This window comes from Ornithorhynchus anatinus, chromosome 5, assembly GCF_004115215.2.
Source record: "Ornithorhynchus anatinus isolate Pmale09 chromosome 5, mOrnAna1.pri.v4, whole genome shotgun sequence".
NCBI lineage: Eukaryota > Metazoa > Chordata > Mammalia > Monotremata > Ornithorhynchidae > Ornithorhynchus > Ornithorhynchus anatinus.
Window position 1 is genome coordinate 95798708 of NC_041732.1, and position 20407 is coordinate 95819114.

General features: G+C 45.0%; 1 protein-coding gene across 9 annotated transcripts in view; it reads right to left on the bottom strand.

Annotated features, from left to right (window-relative positions):
- Positions 1-16548: 16548 nt before the first annotated feature.
- Positions 16549-20407, bottom strand: part of PTPRM (protein tyrosine phosphatase receptor type M) — an 838914-nt gene continuing 835055 nt past the window's right edge. For all 9 annotated transcript variants that reach the window (XM_029065462.2, XM_029065460.2, XM_029065457.2 and 6 more), the window contains one exon: positions 16549-17278. In XM_029065462.2, coding sequence (XP_028921295.1) covers positions 17225-17278 — 54 coding nt within the window. In that variant the 3' untranslated portion in view covers positions 16549-17224. The remainder of the gene's footprint in view (positions 17279-20407) is intronic.

Here is a 20407-nt window from a genome sequence, read left to right on the forward strand (position 1 = left end):
ACTCTCTGTACCCTGATCTATTCTCCCACTGACGCCTTGCCCATGTCCTCCCTCCATCCTGGAACACCCTTCCCCTTCATATCTGACAGTCCACCTCTCCCCCAACCTTCAAAGTCACCCTAAAATCGCATCTCCTCCGTGTGGCCTTCCCAGATTAGCCCTTTATTTCCCCTGTCTTCCCTCCCTTCTGAATCAACTATGCACTTGACTGCATACCCTTTAAGCATTTGATACTCACCCCAGCCCCACGATACTTATGTAAATGGTCTCATACTCTGCTATTCTCCCTATCCCTGATCTATTTTAATTCCTGTCTCCCACTGTAAACGGTAAGCTCCTTGTGGGCAGAAATCACATCTACCAACTCTGTTGGATTGAACTTTGAGAAGCAGAGTGGCTTAGTGGCTAGAGCACAGGCCTAGCAGTCAGAAAGACCTGGGTTCTAATCCCAGCTCCTCTGCATGTGTGCTCTTTGACCCTGGGCAAATCACTTCACTTTTCTGGGCCTCAGTTACCTCATCTGTAAATGGGGATGAGGAGTGTGAGCCCATATGGGAAAGGGACTATGTCCAACCTGATTAACTTCTATCTACCCCAGTGCTTAGAACAGTGCTTTGGGCACACAGTAAGTGCTTAACAAGAACCTTAATAATAACTATTAACTTTTCCAAACTCTCAGTCCCATGCTCCACACATAGTGAGCACTCAGAGGATAATAATGATTTTTTTATTATTAAGTACTTACTTTGTGCCAGGCATTGTACTAAGTGCTGGGGTGGATACAAGCAAATCGCCTTGGACACAGTCCCGGTCCACCTTGGGACTTACAGTCTCAATCCCATTTTACAGGTGAGGTAACTGAGGCCCAGAGAAGTGAAGTGACTTGCCCACGGTAACACAGCAGACAAGTGGCGGTGCCAGAATCGATTGATGGATTGATTGGTTGATCCATTCTATTTTGAACCCCCAACATCTCACCATCTTGGCTTTTGACACCAGAGTTCCGTGGGTGGGAAGTGGGGCCCGTGTTTACAGGTACCTGGAAGAGAAATGCAATGACCCTGGAGCAAGGGTTGGGTCAGGGAGCCCCTTGAAGGTGGGTGGGGGATTCTGCCAACCAGACCTTGTGAAGTCATCACATGACCAGCGTGGCGTGTAGCACGTCACATCCGTCTGATCCTCTGGGGTGACCTGGAGTGCACCTGGCATCACGATTAGACTGTGAGCCCATCACTGGGCAGGGACTGTCTCTATCTGTTGCCGAATTGTACATTCCACGCGCTTAGTACAGTGCTCTGCACATAGTAAGCGCTCAATAAATAGTACTGAATGAATTTGCCGAAGCTTCCCCTCCAGCCTTCTGTACCAAGCGTTTGGACGGCAGGGATCATTTGATCTCATCTAGGATAAGGCAGAGTTTTGAGCTTGGGGTTAACTTGGTGTGGGGCTCTGAGGGGCTGTGGCACCCGGAGGGGCAGGGCTTCCTGGAGGTGTGGCTTCCAGGAGCAAATGGCCCTTACCCACCTTCCAGTTAGAGAACTAGAATCCAGCGGCTGGGCCTGGATGCAGATGGGAACACAGAACCTCCATCCAGACAGAGAAGCAGCGTGGCTCAGTGGAAAGAGCACGGGCTTTGGAGTCAGAGGTCATGAGTTTGAATCCCAGCTCTGCCACTTGTCAGCTATGTGACTGTGGGCGAGTCACTTCACTTCTCTGAGCCTCAGTTACCTCATCTGTAAAATGGGGATGAAGACTGTGAGCCCCGCGTGGGACATCCTGATTCCCCTGTGTCTACCCCAGCGCTTAGAACAGTGATCGGCACATAGTAAGCACTTGACAAGCACCAACATTATTATTCAGACCCTGGAGCCTGTAAAGGGTAGGAGCAGTCCTGTGCCCATCCCCAGAACCCCCCACTGGGCTCCTGAGTCAGATCAGAGATTTGGGATAGCTAGAGAAGAGAAGCCATCATCTTGGCTACTCCCCAACTAGCTCCAGTAATGGGATGGGGTCCCCTTGAGAAGCAGTGTAGCTTAGTGGAAAGAGCACGGGCCTGGGAATCAGAGGACCTGGGTTCTAATCTCCTTTCTGCCAACTGCTTCCTGTGTGACCCTGGGGAAGTCACTTCTTTGTGCCTCAGTTTCCTCAACTGTAAAATGGGGATTAAATTGCTGTTCTCCCTCCTTTTTAGACTGAGTCCCATGTGGGACAGGGACTGTGTCTAACCTGATTGACTTGTATCTCCTCCAGACCTAAGAAGAGTGCTTGACACATAGTGCCTAACAAATACCATAATATGATCATAATAATAATATTAATAACAGGCTAGTTCTGGCTACTTAAGTGGCCCAGAAAGCCTAACCCTCACTTAAGCTTCTCCCCCACAGCCTCATCATCCACCTTCTCCTCCTGCCAGATTGGCACCTCTGCCTATACAGAAGCAAGTGCCACCTGCACTGTGCCTTTGCCAGTGCACTTCTATGGTATTTCAGGAGTAAACTTGAGAAGCAATAATAAAATATTGCAGCCTTTAAGTGCTTACTATATGCCTACTACTGTGCTAAGCACTGGGGCAGACAGAAGTTAATCAGGCCGGACCCAAGCCCTGTGCCACATGGACTCATAGTCTTAGTTTGAGGGAGAGCAGGTATTGATTCCCAATTTTACAGTTGAGGAAACTGGGATAGATAAAATAGAGAAGCAGCGTGGCTTAGTGGAAAGAGCACAGGGTTGGGAGTCAGAGGTCATGGGTTCTAATACCAGCTCCACCACTTGCCAGCTGTGTGACTTTGCGCAAGTCACTTCACTTCTCTGTGCCTCAACTCATCCGTAAAATGGGGATTAAGAGTGTGAGCCCTACTTGTGACAACCTGATTATTTTGTATCTACTCCAGTGTTTAGAACAGTGCTTGGTACATAGTAAGCAATTAACAAATTCCATTATTATTATTATACAATTTAATAAGATATTGCACAGTCCCTGGCCCTTGTGGGGATGAAAATTAAATCCTTCTCCTTTCTTTTTACACTAGTGGAGAAGTGAATAGTCGAAGATGGCAGTTAGGGAGGGAAGAAGAAGTTGAATTATGTCCATCTTGCTTCTCTTGTAGGTACATAAAAAAAGAAGCAAATATTTAATCCCTATTTTAAAGATGAAGAACTTGAGGCCCCAAGAAGTTAAGTGGCAGTTAAGCAGGTTGAGAAGCAGAGTGGCCAAGTGGAAAGAGTGTGGGTCTGGGAGTCAGAGGACCTGGGTTCTAATTCTGTTTGGCCAAATTGCTTACTGTGTGACCTTGGGCAAGTCACTTCACTTCTCTGGGCTTCAGTTTCCTCATCTGTAAAATTGGGAATCAATACCTGCTGTCCCTCCAACGTAGACTACGAGCCCATGTGGCACAGGGCTTGGGTCCGGCCTGACTAACTTCTGTCCGCCCCAGTGCTTAGAACAGTGCTCGGCACATATTCATTCATTTATTCAATCATATTTATTGAGCACTTACTGTGTGCACACCACTGAACTAAGCGCTTGGAATGTACAATTGGGCAACAGATAGAGACAATCCCTGTCAAACAGCGGGCTCAGAGTCTAAGAGGGGAAGACGGCAAAATAGAACAAGTAGTCAGGCATCAATACCATCAAAATAAATAAATAGAATCATAGATATATACACATCATTAATAAAATAGAGTAAGCACATAGTAAGCACTTAGCAAATTCTATAAAAAAAAGCGTTGCCCTCCCCATGTCCTCTCCTTATGAGGGAGATCCTATTTTGAGCATGATGGATGGGTCCCGATTCTGGGCCTTCAGGAGAACGTCTTTCTCTAAGGATCAGTCATATTTACTGAGCGCTTACTAGGTGCAGAGCACTGTACAAAATGCTTGGGATAGTACAATACAATAGAATTGGTAGGCATGATCCCTGTCCTTCCCGGCTCTGCCACTTGTCAGCTGTGTGACTGTGGGCAAATCACTTAACTTCTCTGTGCCTCAGTTACCTCATCTGTAAAATGGGGATTAACTGTGAGCCTCACGTGGGACAACCTGATTACCCTGTATCTCCTCCAGCACTTAGAACAGTGCTCTGCACATAGTAAGCGCTTAACAAATATCAACATTATTATTATTATAATAAGGAGCTTACTGTCTATAGAGGGATACAGACCTTAAAGGATATCTAGCTCTTCCCCAGGCAAAGAAAGCAAACAGAAATAGCTGCCAAAAATGTTTTGTTTTGCAGTCTATGGGATATTTCTCCTTTATTACAACAGAATGAAAAAAGCCTCTTTCACTAAATATGAGAAACCATCTTGAACATGCAATTACTAAAGCTAATTTAATCAATTAGGAGCATTTCCTAGAGTCGTCCTTGTAGTCAGAATTATGTTTCTGGGCTTCAAGCTCACAGCCAGGACCACTTTAACGGTTGGGGCCCCCCCATCCCAAACTAGAAAGCACAAGAAGGCAGACCAGACATTCAGGGGCAGGTGCATCATTAATTTACTCAATGGTATTTATTAAGTTCTTACTGTATGTGGAACACTGTATATGTGGAACACTGTACTAAGGGTTGAGCAAGCTTTAGAGGGAGCAGAAGGTGGTGTGTTTGACCTGGAGAATCAATCAATCAATGGTATTTATTGAATACTTATTGGGTGCAGAGCACTGTACTAAATGCGGGAAGCAGCTTGGCTCAGTGGAAAGAGCACGGGCTTGGGAGTCAGAGGTCATGGGTTTGAATCCCAGCTCTGCCACTCAGCTGTGTGACTGTGGGCAAGTCACTTAACCTCTCTGTGCCTCAGTTACCTTATACGTAAAATGGGGATGAAGACTGTGAGGCTCATGTGGGACAACCTGATTACTCTGTATCTACCCCAGCACTTAGAACAGTGCTCTGCACATAGTAAGCGCTTAACAAATATCAACATTATTATTATTATTATTATGTATGGGAGAGTACAATACCTCAGAGTTGGTAGACATATTCCCCGCCCACAAGGAGCTTACATTCCAGAGGAAGGCTGACGGAGAGACCCATTAAGCTTCCTCTCCTCCATGTCCACCCACCCCTGAATCTGATTCTGCACATACCCTTCCTTCCTTCATTCAATCATATTTATTGAGCGCTTACTGTGTGCAGAGCACTGTACTAAGCACTCGGGAGAGTACAATACAACAATAAACAGACATATTCCCTGTCCAAAACGAGCAACGAGCCTTTTTGAAACAGTATAACTCTCATTCAGACTAGAGCTGGCACCTTCTCCCAAATGACACCCAATAGCTCTCCTGGTCTCTCCACTTGTCCCTGGGTGTGACTCACTGTAGCTGCATGAAGACAGGCTAAGTTCAACTCCTGGCATATTCCTCAGGGAGCAGTGTGGCTTAATAATAATAATAATGATAATGTTGGTATTTGTTAAGCGCTTACTATGTGCAGAGCACTGTTCTAAGTGCTGGGGTAGATACAAGGTAATCAGTTTGACCCACGTAGGGCTCACAGTCTTAATCCCCATTTTACAGATGAGGTAACTGAGGCCTAGAGAAGTGAAGTGACTTGCTCACAGTCACACAGCTGACAAGTGGCAGAGCTGGGATTCAAACTCATGACCTCTGACTCCAAAGCCTGTGCTCTTTCCACTGAGCCTCAAGAGATGCAGTGAGTCAAGAGATGCAGGTTCTAATCTCATTTCTATCACCTGCCTGTTGTGTGACCTTAGGCAAGTTGGTTAATATTAATTGTGGTATTTGTTAAGCACTTACTATGTGTGAAGCACTGTACTAAGCTTTGGGGTAGAAACAAGATAGCCAGGTTTCACAAGGGCCAGTGCTTTTCCCATTAATAAATGAAAACAATAATTGTAGTATTTGTTAAGTGCCTTGGCTTAGCAGCAAGAGCATGGGCTTGGGAGTCAGAGAACATGGGTTCTAATCCTGGTTGCTCCACTTGTCTGCTGTGTGTCCTTGGACAAACCACTTCACTTTTCTGTCCTTCAGTTACTTCATCTGTAAAATGGGGATTAAGACTATGAGCCCCATGTGGGACAACCTGTTTACCTTGTATCTATCCCAGTGCTTAGAACAGTGCTTGGCACATAGTAAGCACATAATAAATACCAAAATTATTATTATTATTATTGTGTCAGGCACTGTACTAAGCACTGGAGTGGATACAAGCTAATCAGGTAGTACACAGTCCCTGTCCCACATGGGGCTCACAGTCTCAATCCCCATTTTACAGATGAGGTTACTGAGGCCCAAAGAAGTGAAGTGACTGGGCCAAAGACACACAGCAGACAAGTGGCAGAACAAGGCCATGCTGCTTCCCATTTGAAGACTTACAGTATTTCCTACCATCTTACCTTTATATAAGGGGTAACCTGGTCTGCACAGGACGTGGTTCCACTGGGAGTGCACTGCTGAGCTCACTTCTTTCATAACGTTGATTGATTGATCGATCAAGGAAGGGTCAACATCCTGGAAGGAGGTCACAAAAAGGAGGTCAAAAAAAGGAAGAGGTATTCAACTTCACACACAGCACTGAAATACTTAGTTCTCCAAGCTGTAATATATTTCAATGGCTCTCTCCCTTGCTAGATTGTAAACTCCTTAAGGGCGAAATTGATGTCTATTTTTTCTTGTAATTTACTAAGCGCTTAATACTGCACTCTGGACATAGTAAGCACTCAATAAATATTATTTACTGATTGATAGTAAAGCCAGTTAAAGTGATCTGTGCTCAAATAGGGGCAGGTTGGCAAAGACTGGAAGCTTCTGAAGAGCTTTGGACAGAATAAGAGTTGAGGAAATACTATTATTGACTGACTGAAATGATAAGATGGGAAGGTTTGGAGAAACAAAAGAACAGGACAGGGAGATGGGGTTTTCCTAAATTCCTATTCTGGGGCTGAGTTCTGATGCTGCATGACACAGTTGAGCCTTAAATGATGTGCTCCGGGAGAGAAAAGTGGTGGGATGAAATGGACGGTGAGCTCCATTGCTGGCATAACAGGGTATGCCTTTGGCTGGAGCAGCTTCTCTGTCAGTCTTCCTCAAAATCATCTGTAGTTATCATCTCGGCTTGGTAAATAATGACAGTAATACCGTCTTCTCAAACGTGAGCGAAATACGGGCCCAGTCAAAAATGATCCAAGACTTTATTTAGACCAGAAACAGACAGTCTCCTGTCTGGCCATGTCTAGCGTTTACACAGGCTGAAATCTGGAGACAGACATTTCAAAGTCATTTCCTTACCAAATGTCAGGGAAAGAGATTGGCCTGAAGGAAAGCATACTATTCTCTAAAAAAAAAAAAAAATGAACCCCAAAACACGCATGCACATACTTATAACCCCACATCTCTCAAAACCCTGGGAATAAGATTCAATTCACTACCTGCCAGTTGTCAGCGCCGACCTTCTCCCCCCTCCTCTCCATTGACAATCAGATCAACTTCAATTCTCACCTCGAAAAGGAGGAGGTTGGGGTGTGTGCATGCTGTTGCTATCCCGCTTACCCAATTTCCCCATGCCAGATGCTTAGCAGGGCAAGAAGGAAGGGGGTGAATATCAAATCCAACTCAAGTGTCATGGCCTTGTTCTCTCTCTTTTCATAGATGAGACCTGGCATTACGGATGACTCTGTGACAGCCAGTTACTAGGTGAATTTAAGCAGATACTTCTGGAATCATATAACTCTCCAGCTACAATCAAATTTGCATAATGGTATGGTAATCCTTCTAACTCCTGCTTAGTCCAAGACCCCTAAGGGGTGATTTTTCCATCTTGCCCTGTTTCTTAGTGAGAGCAGCAACGGCATTTATGGGGAGACTACCATGTAAAGGACACTGTGCTAGGTACTTGGCAGTTCCTCCAATTAATAATAATGTTGGTATTTGTTAAGTGCTTACTATGTGCAGAGCACTGTTCTAAGCGCTGGGGTAGATACAGGGTAATCAGGTTGTCCCACGTGAGGCTCACAGTTAATCCCCATTTTACAGATGAGGGAACTGAGGCACAGAGAAGTTAAGTGACTTGCCCACAGTCACACAACTGACGAGTGGCAGAGCCAGGATTCGAACCCATGAACTCTGACTCCCAAGCCCGGGCTCTTTCCACTGAGCCATGCTGATTAGAATGTGAGCCCGTCATTGGGCAGGGCTTGTTTCTATATGTTGCCGAATTGTGCATTGAAAGAGCTTAGTACAGTGCTCTGCACATAGTAAGCACGCAGTAAATACTATTGAATGAAGTGGCAGAGCCAGGATTAGAACCCATGACCTTGTAACTCCCAGGCCCATGCTCAATCCACTATTCGGAGACAGGTCCAGCGGTTGGTTAAAAATAAAATCTAAGTCCTAGAGGCAACTGATTTGATTCGGAGAGCTGATAATCAGGGAAGACTTACTGGGGGAGGTGGGGGTGGATGCAAGGTAGCGTTGGCTGGGCTGCAGCTCCTGGGCTTGCTGTTGCTGCTGTTTTAGGGGTGCTGGGTGAGAGTTTGGGGTGTGTGTGTGTGTGTGTGGTGACACTGGGGGAGGGCATTGTGAGTGATGGGGCACACTCACTGTCTACTCCAAACACATGGAAGTATGATCCATTGGCTACCTCTCCCCTTCCCCTTCCAGCCCCCATCCTACCCACAACACTCTCATTTCTCATCTCCCCAACACCACAAAGTTCAGGAGCGGAAGCCTGAACACCAAGAAGCAGCTTAGCCTAGTAGAAAGAGCAAGGGCCTAGGAGTCAGAGGACCTGAGTTCTATTCTCAGCTCTGCAACTGCCTGCTGTGTGACCTTGGGCAAATCACAATGTCTCTGTGACTCAGCTACCTCATTCATAAAATGGAGATTAAATCCTCCTCCCTCCAACTTAGACTGTAAACCTTATTCATTCATTCAATAGTATTTATTGAGCGCTTACTATGTGAAGAACACTGTACTGAGTGCTTGGAATGTACAATTCGGCAACAGATAGAGACAATCCCTACCCATTGACGGGCTTACAGTCTAATCGGGGGGAGACAGACGGACAAAAACAAGACAACCTAATCACGATAAATAGAATCAAGGGGATGGACACCTCATTAAAAAATATATAGGGTAACCTTATGTGGACAGGAACTAGGTCCAACCTGATCATTTCAGTGCATGGCACATAATAAGTGCTTAACAAATACCGTGAAAAAAAAATCCTGGCAGGCCAACCAAGGAGCTGGAAGGAAGGGGGAAGGCAGCAGGACTAATTCTCTGGAATCTCCCCTCACCAGAGATCTTCCCTTCACACAACCTGCTCCTTAGCAGATACCTTCCGTAAACATCAATGGGAAAAAAACCCTCATTTAAGCGATGATTGTTTAAGGTCAAAGTCGGTCAGCACTTGACAGTAAGGCAGCTACATAGTCAGAAGGCAAATCCACTGTCATGGAACTGGGATGAGTGCCTAAGGGGAGATGACCGCCTCTCCCTCCTCCCCTAATGGTTCAAGCGGAGTGGCGGCGGGGAAGGCATGAAGCAGCATGGCCTAGTGGATTGAGCACGGGCCTGGGAGTCAGCAGGATCTGGGTTCTAATCCCAGCTCTGCCATGTGTCTGCTGTGTGACTTTGGGCAAGTCACTTAACTTCTCTGACCCCTAGTGACCTCATTTGTAAAATGGGGATTGAGTCTGTGAGCACCATGTCGGACAAGGACTGTGTCCAACCTGATTAGTTTGTATCTACCCCAGGGCTTAGAACAGGGCTTGACTCATAGTAAGTGCTTAACAAATACCATCGCCATCAAGGCCACAGATCTGCTTCTTAAACTGTTGCTCTGCTTCCAGTATTTTTACTGGTGCTCATTTTATCTGGGTGTGGGTGTGTGATCAACAGTGTTTTCTTCCTCATGTGGGAGTAAATAGTTCTCCTTGCTCGGCAGTCTGTTTTACTACCTCTAGTCCTGACACTGTTTATTTTCCTCCCTCTGGGTGGTGCAAACCAGACTGGTTTGTCTTCTACTGTTGTTTCCCAGACTTTAAAGCAATTGTAGTGTTCAATCTTCTCCATGGCCATGAGATCCTGACTTAATCCAGGTCTGTGGGATATTATTATCTGCAAGAGGCTAGTAATCAGTACAGGCTTCAAATAAGGTGGGCCTCTCCTCCCCCAGCTCCCAGTGCTCTGTATCTTGCACACAAACACACACCACTCTTTTAGGAGCTCGTTGTGGGCAGGGAACGGGTCTACCAGCTTAGTCGTATCGTGCTTTCCCAAGCACTTAGTACAGTACAGTATAATACCACTGATGAAGAGCATTTCGCCACGGCCACCCCCAATCAGTCAATCAATCAATGGTATTTATTGAGTGCTTACTGTGTGCAGAACACTGTACTAAGTGCTTACTATGTGTCAATCGCCATTTTAAGCTCTGGGATAGATACACGTTAAGCAAGTCTGACACAGTCCCCATTCCACATGGGGCTCAGAGTACCAATATCGAATCCCCATTTTACAGTTGAGGAAACTGAAGCACAGAGAAGCCATTCGCCCAAGGTCACATAGCAGGCAAGTGGCAGAGCTGGGATTAGAATCCAGGTCCTCTGAGTCGGTAGATGCGTTCCCTGCCCGCAGGGAGGTTACAGTCTAGAAGGGGTAACAGGAATGAAATTGAATTACAAATGTGTTTGTAACTGCTGTGAGACTGATTGTGGGGTGAATATCAAGTGCTTAAACGATACGGAATTAAGTGCAAAGGAGACGCAAAACAGAGAGAGAGTAGGGGAAATAGGGGCTTTGTTGGGGAAGTTCTCTTGGAGGAGAGATGACTTTAATAATACTTTGAAAGTGGAGAGGGTGCAGGGGGGAGAGTCTGCTTTATGTGAAGTGACTGGGAGTTCCAGGCCAGAAGGAGAATATGGTCAAGGGTCAGTGGGGAGACAGACAAGATAGAAATGCAGTGAGGAGGTTGGTGTTAGGGAAGCAGCGGAAGAGGGCTGGATTGCAGTAGGACATTAGCGAGGTAAGGTAGGAGGGACCAAGATGATTGAGTGCTTTAAAGCCTATGGTAAAGAGTTTCTGTTGGATGCAGAGGTGGGATGAGTAACCACTGGAGATTCTTGAGGAGTGATGAAATGTGGACTGAACATTTATGAGAAAAATGATCCGGGCACCAGAGTGAAGTGAGGACTGGAGTGGGGAGAGACGGAAGGGAAAGAGGTCAGCAGTGAGGTTGATGCAGTGGTCAAGGTGGGATATAAGTGCTTGGATCAGCATTGTAACAGTTTGGATGGAGAGGAAAGGATGGATTTTAGAGATGTTGTGAAGTTAACCCACAGGATTTGTTGGCAGATTGAATATGTGAGTTGAATGAAAGAGATGAGTCAAGGAAAAGCCCAAGTTCTGGACATGTCAGAAGCAGCGTGGCTAAGTGGAAACAGCACAGGCTTGGGAGTCAGAGGCCGTGGGTTCTAATCCTAGTTCTGTCACTTATCAGCTGTGTGACTTTGGGTAAGTCACTTGATTTCTCTGTATTTCAGTTACCTCATCTGTAAAATGGGGATTAAGTCTGTAAGTCCCCTGTGGGACAAGCTGATTACTTTGTATCTACCAGCACTTAGAACAGTGCTTGGCACACAGTAAGCACTTAACAAATACCATCATTTTTATTATTAGGGAGAATAGGGGTGGTGTTTACAGTGACAGAAAAGACAGTGGGAAGACAGGTTTCGGTGGGAAGATGAGAAGTTCTATTTTGGACATGTTAAGTTTGAGGTGTCCGCAGGACATTCAAGTAGAAAGGAGGTGTGAGATGGCAGAGAAGGAGAGAGGTCTGCGCTGGAGATGTAGATTTAGGAATCATCCATGTTCATTCATTCATTCATTCAATAGTATTTATTGAGCGCTTACTATGTGCAGAGCACTGTACTAAGCGCTTGAAATGTACAAATGGCAACAGTTAGAGACAGTCCCTGCCCATTGACAGGCTTACAGTCTAATTGGGGGAGACAGACAAAAACAGTAGCAATAAATAGAATCAAGGGGCTGTACATCTCATTAAAACAACAGCAATAAATATTCAATAGTATTTATTGAGTGCTTACTATGTGCAGACCACTGTACTAGGCGCTTGGAATGAACAAGTCGGCAACAGATAGAGACAGTCCCTGCCCTCTGACGGGCTTACAGTCTAATCGGGGGAGAAATAGAATCAAGGTGATGTACATTTTATTAACAAAGTAAATAAGGTAATAAAAATATATACAAATGAGCGGATGAGCACAGTGCTGAGGGGAGGGGAAGGGAGAGGGGGAGGAGCAGAGGGGGAAAGGGAGGCTTAGCTGAGGGGAGGTGAGGGGGGGTAAAGAGAGAGAGCAGAGGGAACAGAAGGAAAAGAGGAAGCTCAGTCTGGGAAGGCCTCTTGGAGGAGGTGAGCTCTCAGTAGGGCTTTGAAGAGGGGAAGAGAATTAGTTTGGCAGAGGTGAGGAGGGAGGGCGTTCCAGGACCGCAGGAGGATGTGGCTCAGAGGTCGACATTGTAGTTGAAGCTGTGGGAGTGAATGAGTTCCCAATGCACTTACAGCCACCCCTCTGGCCTGCTAATAGATGACTTCCATCTGCTGTCATTTTCGTGAGGGGCTGGGCAGCTTTTTCCCAGCATTGGACCCTGAAGAAATGGCTTTTCTTCCTTACCTGCTGAAGTAGGCATTGACGGCAGGGGACAGTCAGGGAATAGGATGATTCTTGTATGTACCATCTCAGGGGAAGGGCTTATTTCAATTAGGCAGTTCTCAAGTACAAATCCTGCCCGAAGTAAAAAAGATACAATGAGGAAAGGGCCCAGCCGGCCTGCTGTTCTCAAACCATGCAAATGATTCTCTGGGTGAGGTCTACGCCCTGGTAGAGGCAGAGGAAAGGCTCCATTCTGGGCTAGAGAACTTTCTGACTGACCTTGCTCATGGAGGCTGGGATTGAGGGATGAGGTCACCAATCCAGATTCTGAGCTGGATCACTTGGTTCTTATGATTTAGCAAACTTAAAGCCCAATTCGCGGAGAAAATAGTTTTCTGTGGCTAGACTGGCCTCGCCTCTTGGTTCTACCCATTCCACGCTTACTCATATTTAGGTGTAGACAAGGTCAAAAGCTGAGAGGGGAAGGCCAGTGAGGGAGGGTGAGAGGGTAGAGAGACACTCCCAAGAGCCTTGCCATGGAACTAGTATGTAAATAGAAAATGATAATAGTTGGAGGTAATGATAGTACCGCTAACGATGATAGCGGTATTTGTTAAATGCTTACCTCAGCACTTAGAGGGGCAGGGGCTGAATGGTTGGCATGTTGAACAAATACCAAAATGATTACCAAAATTGTTATATTAAATTATTATAATTTTATTACTACATAATACAATAATTAGTATGTCTACCTATATCGAGACGCTCCTCTCAGGGTCATACCTGGAGGGGTTTTTTGGTAAATAGCCTCTCTGTCAGCTGAGGGATTCCACATTCATATGGGCTGCACTGCTTCATGGAAAAAGCATAAGTCAAAGTCGCCTCACTCCAATCTTCCTGCCCTTGCCACCATGGACCTGCCAGATGGGAGTTCTATCGCGACTACACCGAGGAAACGGGAGAGAAAAGTTAGGGCACCTTGGCAGTTGGGCACCAACTGAGCTAAAGTGACTCACCTCCTTATGTTTGATGGGGTTCGAGGTGGATCTGGATGGCACCAGGATGCAGTTGAGAGTTGTGTGCAGGCTCCACTGATTGGACCCTAATCATATTCTTCAACAAGATAATGTTCAAAATAAGGAATTAATTAGTAGAACACATGGGAGAGTCAAGACAGTGGGGGCCAAACTGAGGATTTGACCAACAGAAGTCAAATTCCATGTGCTGGCCAGAGAACACTGCCTGGGGTAAAACCTGGCAAATAGGATTTAGTCTAAAATCACACCTAGATTAAGATAAGGACCAGATTAATCCATTCTACCTTCTTTTTTGCCCCACCTGGGTTGGGGGTGAGAAGAATCAGTCCATTAAAAAAAACATAATTGAAGCTAGATTTGACCTTTATTGTGAAAAGCAGTGTGGCCTTGTGGAAAGGCCATGGCTCTGGGAGTCAATGGACCTGGGTTCTAATCCTGCCGCCACTCTGCTGTATGATCTTGGGAAAGTCACGTAACATCTCTATACCTCAGTTTCTTCATCTGTAAAATGGCACTCTAATACTTGTTCTCTCTCCCTTTGAGACCCTGAGCCCCATGTGGGACAAGGACCGATTTGATTATCTTGTACTTGGCACGTAATAAATGCTTGGAAAGAGCTGGGAGTTACCACCAGCCAGATAGACCAAACATATGATAACAGATCGATGTGTTTACTTCCCGGAAAACCCCTGATTACAACTCTTTCTGGATTCTTGTCTTATGCTGTTGAGTCATCTCTGACCCAAAGCGACACCATGGACACTGAGTCATCTCTGACCCCTAGCGACGTCACAGACCCATCTCTCCCAAAACGCCCCACCTCTGATAATGTACAATAAATACGGTTGACTGATTGTAAACTTATTGTGGGCAGAAAATGTGTCTGTTGTACTGCACTCTCCCAAGTGCTTACTGCAGTGCTTGGCACAGAGTAAGCACTCATTAAATACGATTGATTGATTGATTGTCATAAAAGCTTCCTATGATTTGCCTCTTTCCTTCCTCTTTCTTCCTGCTGAGCCCAGTGATTCTCTAGTGCTCTCTCTGGCATCAGCTGGGCTGATGGTGCCCGGAGCCTCCTGTCAAGAGGAGCTGGCTGCTGCTTGGGGACTCATTCATTCAATCGTATTTATTGAACACTTACTGTGTGCAGAGCACTGTACTAAGCGCTTGGAAAGTACGACAGATAGAGACAATCCTTACCCAACAACGGGCTCACAGTCTAGAAGGGGGAGAGAGTTGCCACATCCCAAGGCCGAGGTGAGTCAGCTTCTAACCGGGTGGCCTCGACCACATGAGCAGATGCTTCTCTTTCTGGAGAGAGAAAGGAGTGGGAGGAAAAGCAATGGCCTTGTTGGACGGAGCCAAGAAAAGCACAGACAGATACTCCTCTCTCACTCTTCTTGGAAAGGGCTGGGCCCTAGTAAGCCTCATCTTGCTGATCTGGGGCTTCCTCTGGGAAATTCAGAGAGGTGAGAGAAGGAGATTGGCTCTAGAAAGGCAAAGCGATGCATTGCCTTGATCTCTGGGAGAGTAGTAATTGTCATGTTTGTGACATGCTTACTATGGGCCAAACACTGTATTAAGCACTGGGGTAGATTCAGTATATGCAGATCAGACAGTCTTTGTCCCACAAGGGGTTCACAGTCTTAGTAGGAAGGGAAAAGGAATCTAATCCCCATTTTATAGATAAGGCAACTGAGGCACAGAGAAATTGAGTTGCCCAATGGCACGTAGTAGGCAAATGGCTATATGGAAAAATCACGGGCCTGGGAGTCAGAAAGATCTGGTTTCTAATCCTGATGTTGCCACTTGTCTGCTGTGTGACCTTGGGTACAGCACCTAACTTTTCTGTGTCTCAGTTATCGCATTTGGAAAATGGGAATTAAGACTGTGAGCCCCATGTGGGACAGGGACTGTGTCCAATCAGAGTAGCTTGTATCTAACCCAGTGCTTAGAACAGTGTTTGGCACATAGTAAGTGCTTAAAAAATACCTCCCAAAAAAACCAAAACATGGAAGAAGCAGGATTAAGAAACCAGAACCTAGGCCTCACAGGCCCGGGCTCTTTCCACTAGCCTTGTGGAGATGATTATCTCTGGGCTTTGGAAAGGGTCTCTATATCCTATAATTTTCCCAAGGAAGGTACCTACCCTGGGAGCCTAGAAGTGAATGTGTTTCCCAGCCAATCCCCCCTGGGAAAATAGCCTTCTATTAAGTTTTGTCTGGAACCAGAGGGCTTGTGCTGTGTGTTGGGAAGGAGAGAATACTGAGGAATTCTTGGGAGTGTCCCCACGGGTCAGTTTCTTTTTGGGAGAAACTTTCCCCAAGAAATAAGTTTTTGTTTAGAAACCCACCTCAGAGACCTCAATCCCCATTCCTTTCCGGGGACTGGCTCCAGGTGTATGCAATCATATTTCTCAGGGAGGAAAATGCTTATTGAAAAGCAAAACCTTGAACCAACTACCAGATGCTCAATGTTCTCCCTTGGATCCCCCTGGATCAGTCTTCTCCTTGGGGTCATAACTGGGGAGGACTTTTTTTTTTAATGTATTTGTTAAACACTTACTGTGTGCCAAGCACTGTACTAAGTGATGGGATAGAGAAAAGACAGTAGAGTTCAACACAGTCCATGTCCCACATGGGGTTCACAGTCTAAGTAGCAGAGAGTAGAATTTAAGCTTCATTTTACAGATGAGGAAACTGAGGCAGAGACTGCTGGGGCTCCAGTGCACAGGAAATCCACTGGTACCTGACCACGAGTCATTCTTTGTTTTGTAAGCTGAGAATCCACACACGGAAGACAAATGTTTCCAGTGTCATTCGGTGTTACCGTGCCAGGGCTTAATCAAACCAACTGTCACTCAGTGTACTTGACAAAATTTCTTTTAATGAATAAATAATTTGATGAAATCAAAAAATATTTACAATATAAACAAATGAAAAAGCTTTGGATATATTAATCTGATCGTCTTGTTCTGCACTTTCAAACAGAATTTCCTACCCATCCTCTCTCCCTCAAACAATACAAATCCGATAGAAACAATTCAACAAGGTAAGGTGATTATCTGTTAGTTCCGATAAGCTACATACACTTTTATTATGCATGTTAGAATACGAATATCAACTAAAATTATATATTATCATAATGCCAGACAGCATTCTCCACAGAACAAAAATATACATTACGCTGTGACAATAACAAAGGATCACTGGCAACCAAAAATAACCCCAGAAGTACAAATTCCTTCATAAGAATATAATTGTGCTCTTAAATTCACCAGACATCAGGCTGGCCTAGCATGTAGACTATGAGGAGGAAAATTTCCAACAACTGCAAAGTTTGTGGTTCGGACAAGCAGCGGCATTACAGTGGAAAACGGACAGGGCGAGCAGTTTTATAAACACGTTCTTGGGCTCTTAAAAAGAGCCAATTATACAAAGCAAAATAAGCATAACATTGAGAAGTCTTCATCCCATATACATAAATATCATGAAACAACTTGGCTTGGTCGGGCAAAGGGGGAGGAGGGGCTGCTTCCATAATCAGCCAGAATTCAAGTATTCCAAAGCCACCTCGTAGCAGAACTTGTACTGATCCTGAGAAGAGAGCAAGAAAGAATGAGTCCATCAGTCACACCTAGTGAGCATTGCCTGTGTGCAGAGCACTGTACTAGGCGCTTGGGAGAGTACATTATAACAGAGTTGGTAGACATGTTTCCCACAAGGAGTTTAAAGCCCAGAGGGGGAGACAGGCATTAGTATAAATAAATTACAGATATGTACATAATTGTCGAGGGGCTCAGGACGGGGTGAATAAAGGGTGCAAATCCAAGTGCAAGGGAGATGGAGAAGGGAGTGTGGGAAAAGAAGGTCAAGCTCAGAGTCAACAACGGTCGGGCCCAGGAAGAAGCCGCAAACCACATGTAGGTAATCCATGTCATGCAATCTATTGACCTGATCCAGGGTAGGATGAGAAAATAGCTGCACAACTCCATTCTGGCATTTGCATTCTAAAATTACTACATGGGACAAGTGGCCTTTTGATGTGTCAATTTTGCCAATCCATGTAAAAGGAAAGAGGAATACTAGGACCTCTCCACGAATCACTGTCATTTGAGGAAGGATCACGGTCCTCATCATTTCCCTAAATCTCCAACTCCCGGGATGGAGTTTGGTGAATCAATCAATCAATTAATCAATCATCTTTATTGAGTACTTTCTGTGTGCAGACCACTGTACTAAGTGCTCAGCAAAGTACACTATAACAGAAGTGGTAGACAGGTTATCTGCACACAAGGAGCTCAGAGTCTAGAGGGGAGATAGATGTTAATGTAAATAAATAAATTATGGCTATGTGCATACGTGATGTGGGACTCAGGGTGGGGTGAATAAAGGGTATAAGTCCAAGTAAGAAAAGGAATGGGAATAGGGAAAATGAGGGCTTAGTCAGGAAAGGCCTCTTGGAAGAGACATGGTTTTAATAAGGCTTTGAGAGGGGGAGAGTGATCATCTGTCAGATATGAAGGGGGAACCAATTTTGAACCAAATTCTCCCAAGACAACTCGGCTTTGTCGGGTACCCTAGCAGAGAACTGACTCTCTCAGATACTTAGGAGCCTGGGGATGCCCCCAAATCATCTCTAAGTGGTCAGTTATTGCTATCCACAAGCGCATGGTGTATTCTCTTTTGGTTTTGTATGGTCCAAGGGCTTAGTGCATGGCACCAACTAAATGCTCAGCAAATTGTAATTACACAATATCTTGGAGTAACTTGAGACACTGAGAGAATCATTCAGGGTAAGGAGTATTCCCACAAACTTACATCTCGGATGGTTGCGTGGGGAGACTCCTGCACCCCGGGCCTCATGACTAGGGTTGACTCTACCTTTCATTCTTCATTCAATCATTCAATCATATTTTTTGAGCCTTTACTCTGTGCAGAACACTGCACTAAGTGCTTGGAAAGTACAATTCAGCAATATAGAGTCTTTTGCTGATTAGCAGCTGGGGCTGAGTGAGAAAGCCTCCCTATTTTTATAATAATAACAGTAATTGTTATTGTTATTATTATTATTATAATTTTAAGCAGATAAGCATCGTGCCTAGTGGACAGAGCATGGGCCTGGGAGTCAAAAGGACTTGGTTCTAATCTAGGCTCCACCACTTGTCTGCTGTGAGACCTAGGGCAAGTCTCTTAACTTCACTGTGCTTCAGTTACCTCACCTGTAAAATGGGGAGTAAGATGGGGATCCCTGTGAGGGACAAGAACTGCGTCCAACCAGATTATCTTTTATCTACTCAACAGCTTAGTACAATGCCTGGCATATAGTAAGTGCTTAACAAATACAATAAAAGAATTCTGGCATTTATAAAGTGCTTACTATGTGCCAAGTAATGTACTAATCCCTGGGGTATATAGGAGAATTTCAGGTCACACAGACCTGAGACGCTGAGAAGCACTGTGGCCTAGTGGAGAGAGCATGGGCCGTAGTCAGAGGACCTGGGTTCTGATTCTGACTCTACCACCTGTCTGCTGTGTGACCTTGGGCAAGTCACTTAATTTTCTGTACCTCGATTACCTCATCTGTAAAATGGGAACTAAGACTGTGAGTCCTACGTGGGAGATGGACCGTATCCAACCCGATTATCTTTTATCTACCCCAGTGCTTAGTACAATGCCCGGCACACAGTAAGTGCTTAACAAGTACTGTAAAGAAGAAAGAAGGACTCAGTCCCCAACCCACTTGGAGCTTAAAGTCTAAGGAGGAGGGAGAAGAGGTACTGAATCCCCATTTTCATTCATTCATTCATTCAATAGTATTTAGTGAGCGCTTACTATGTGCAGAGCACTGTACTAAGCACTTGGAATGTACAAATCGGAAACAGATAGAGACAGTCCCTGCCCTTTGACAGGCTTACAGTCTAATTGGGGGAGACAGACAGACAAGAACAATGGCAATAAATAGAATCATTTTGCAGATGAGGAAACTTAACAGAAAAGTTAAGTGATTTGCCCAAGCTCATACAGCAGGCCAGTGGTGGAGCTGGGATTAGAACTCAGGTCCGCTGACTCCCAGGGCTGTGGTCTTTCCAATAGGACACACAGCTTCTCTGGAAGCTGGGTGTGATAAACACAGTTAATGAACTAAGAGGTCCAAGCTTAGGAGTCAAGAAATGGTTATGACCAAAGTTCATAAACACTCACCTGTTTGTTTCCACCTATAAAATTTTTTTTTCAAAAAACCTTCTTGATGAGGTACATGAACTCTCAGAAAACTGGCTTACCCATCCTATATGTCTTATCCTTGAAGCATCTTATCCTTGAGGCACAACTATTACAGCTGACACAAAATCTATAATTGGAGTAGTCTTATAATTTTGTCTGTGCATCATAAACCTTATCTCTGTCAAGAATCTGGGTTGGAATTGAACCTTAAAAAGCAAGAATATTAAAGTATCTAGCAATTTGCATTTTAAATATCTTTGCTACTTTCAGACAAATTATGGGCTCTGCACATGGTAGTGAGCCAAGTTTTACCATCAAGATTACATTCTAAAGTATAGCCCACCGATAGGCAAAGGCATTTGCAAGGGAGCGGTTTGGCTTGGATTGAGGGAATTTCTGAATTCTAATGGCATTTTTCTTTTAAGGATGAATTTTACTACAGTACTGAGTATGTTGGTGTGTGTGTGTTTGTGTGTGTGAAAGTATGTGTAGTTTAGATTG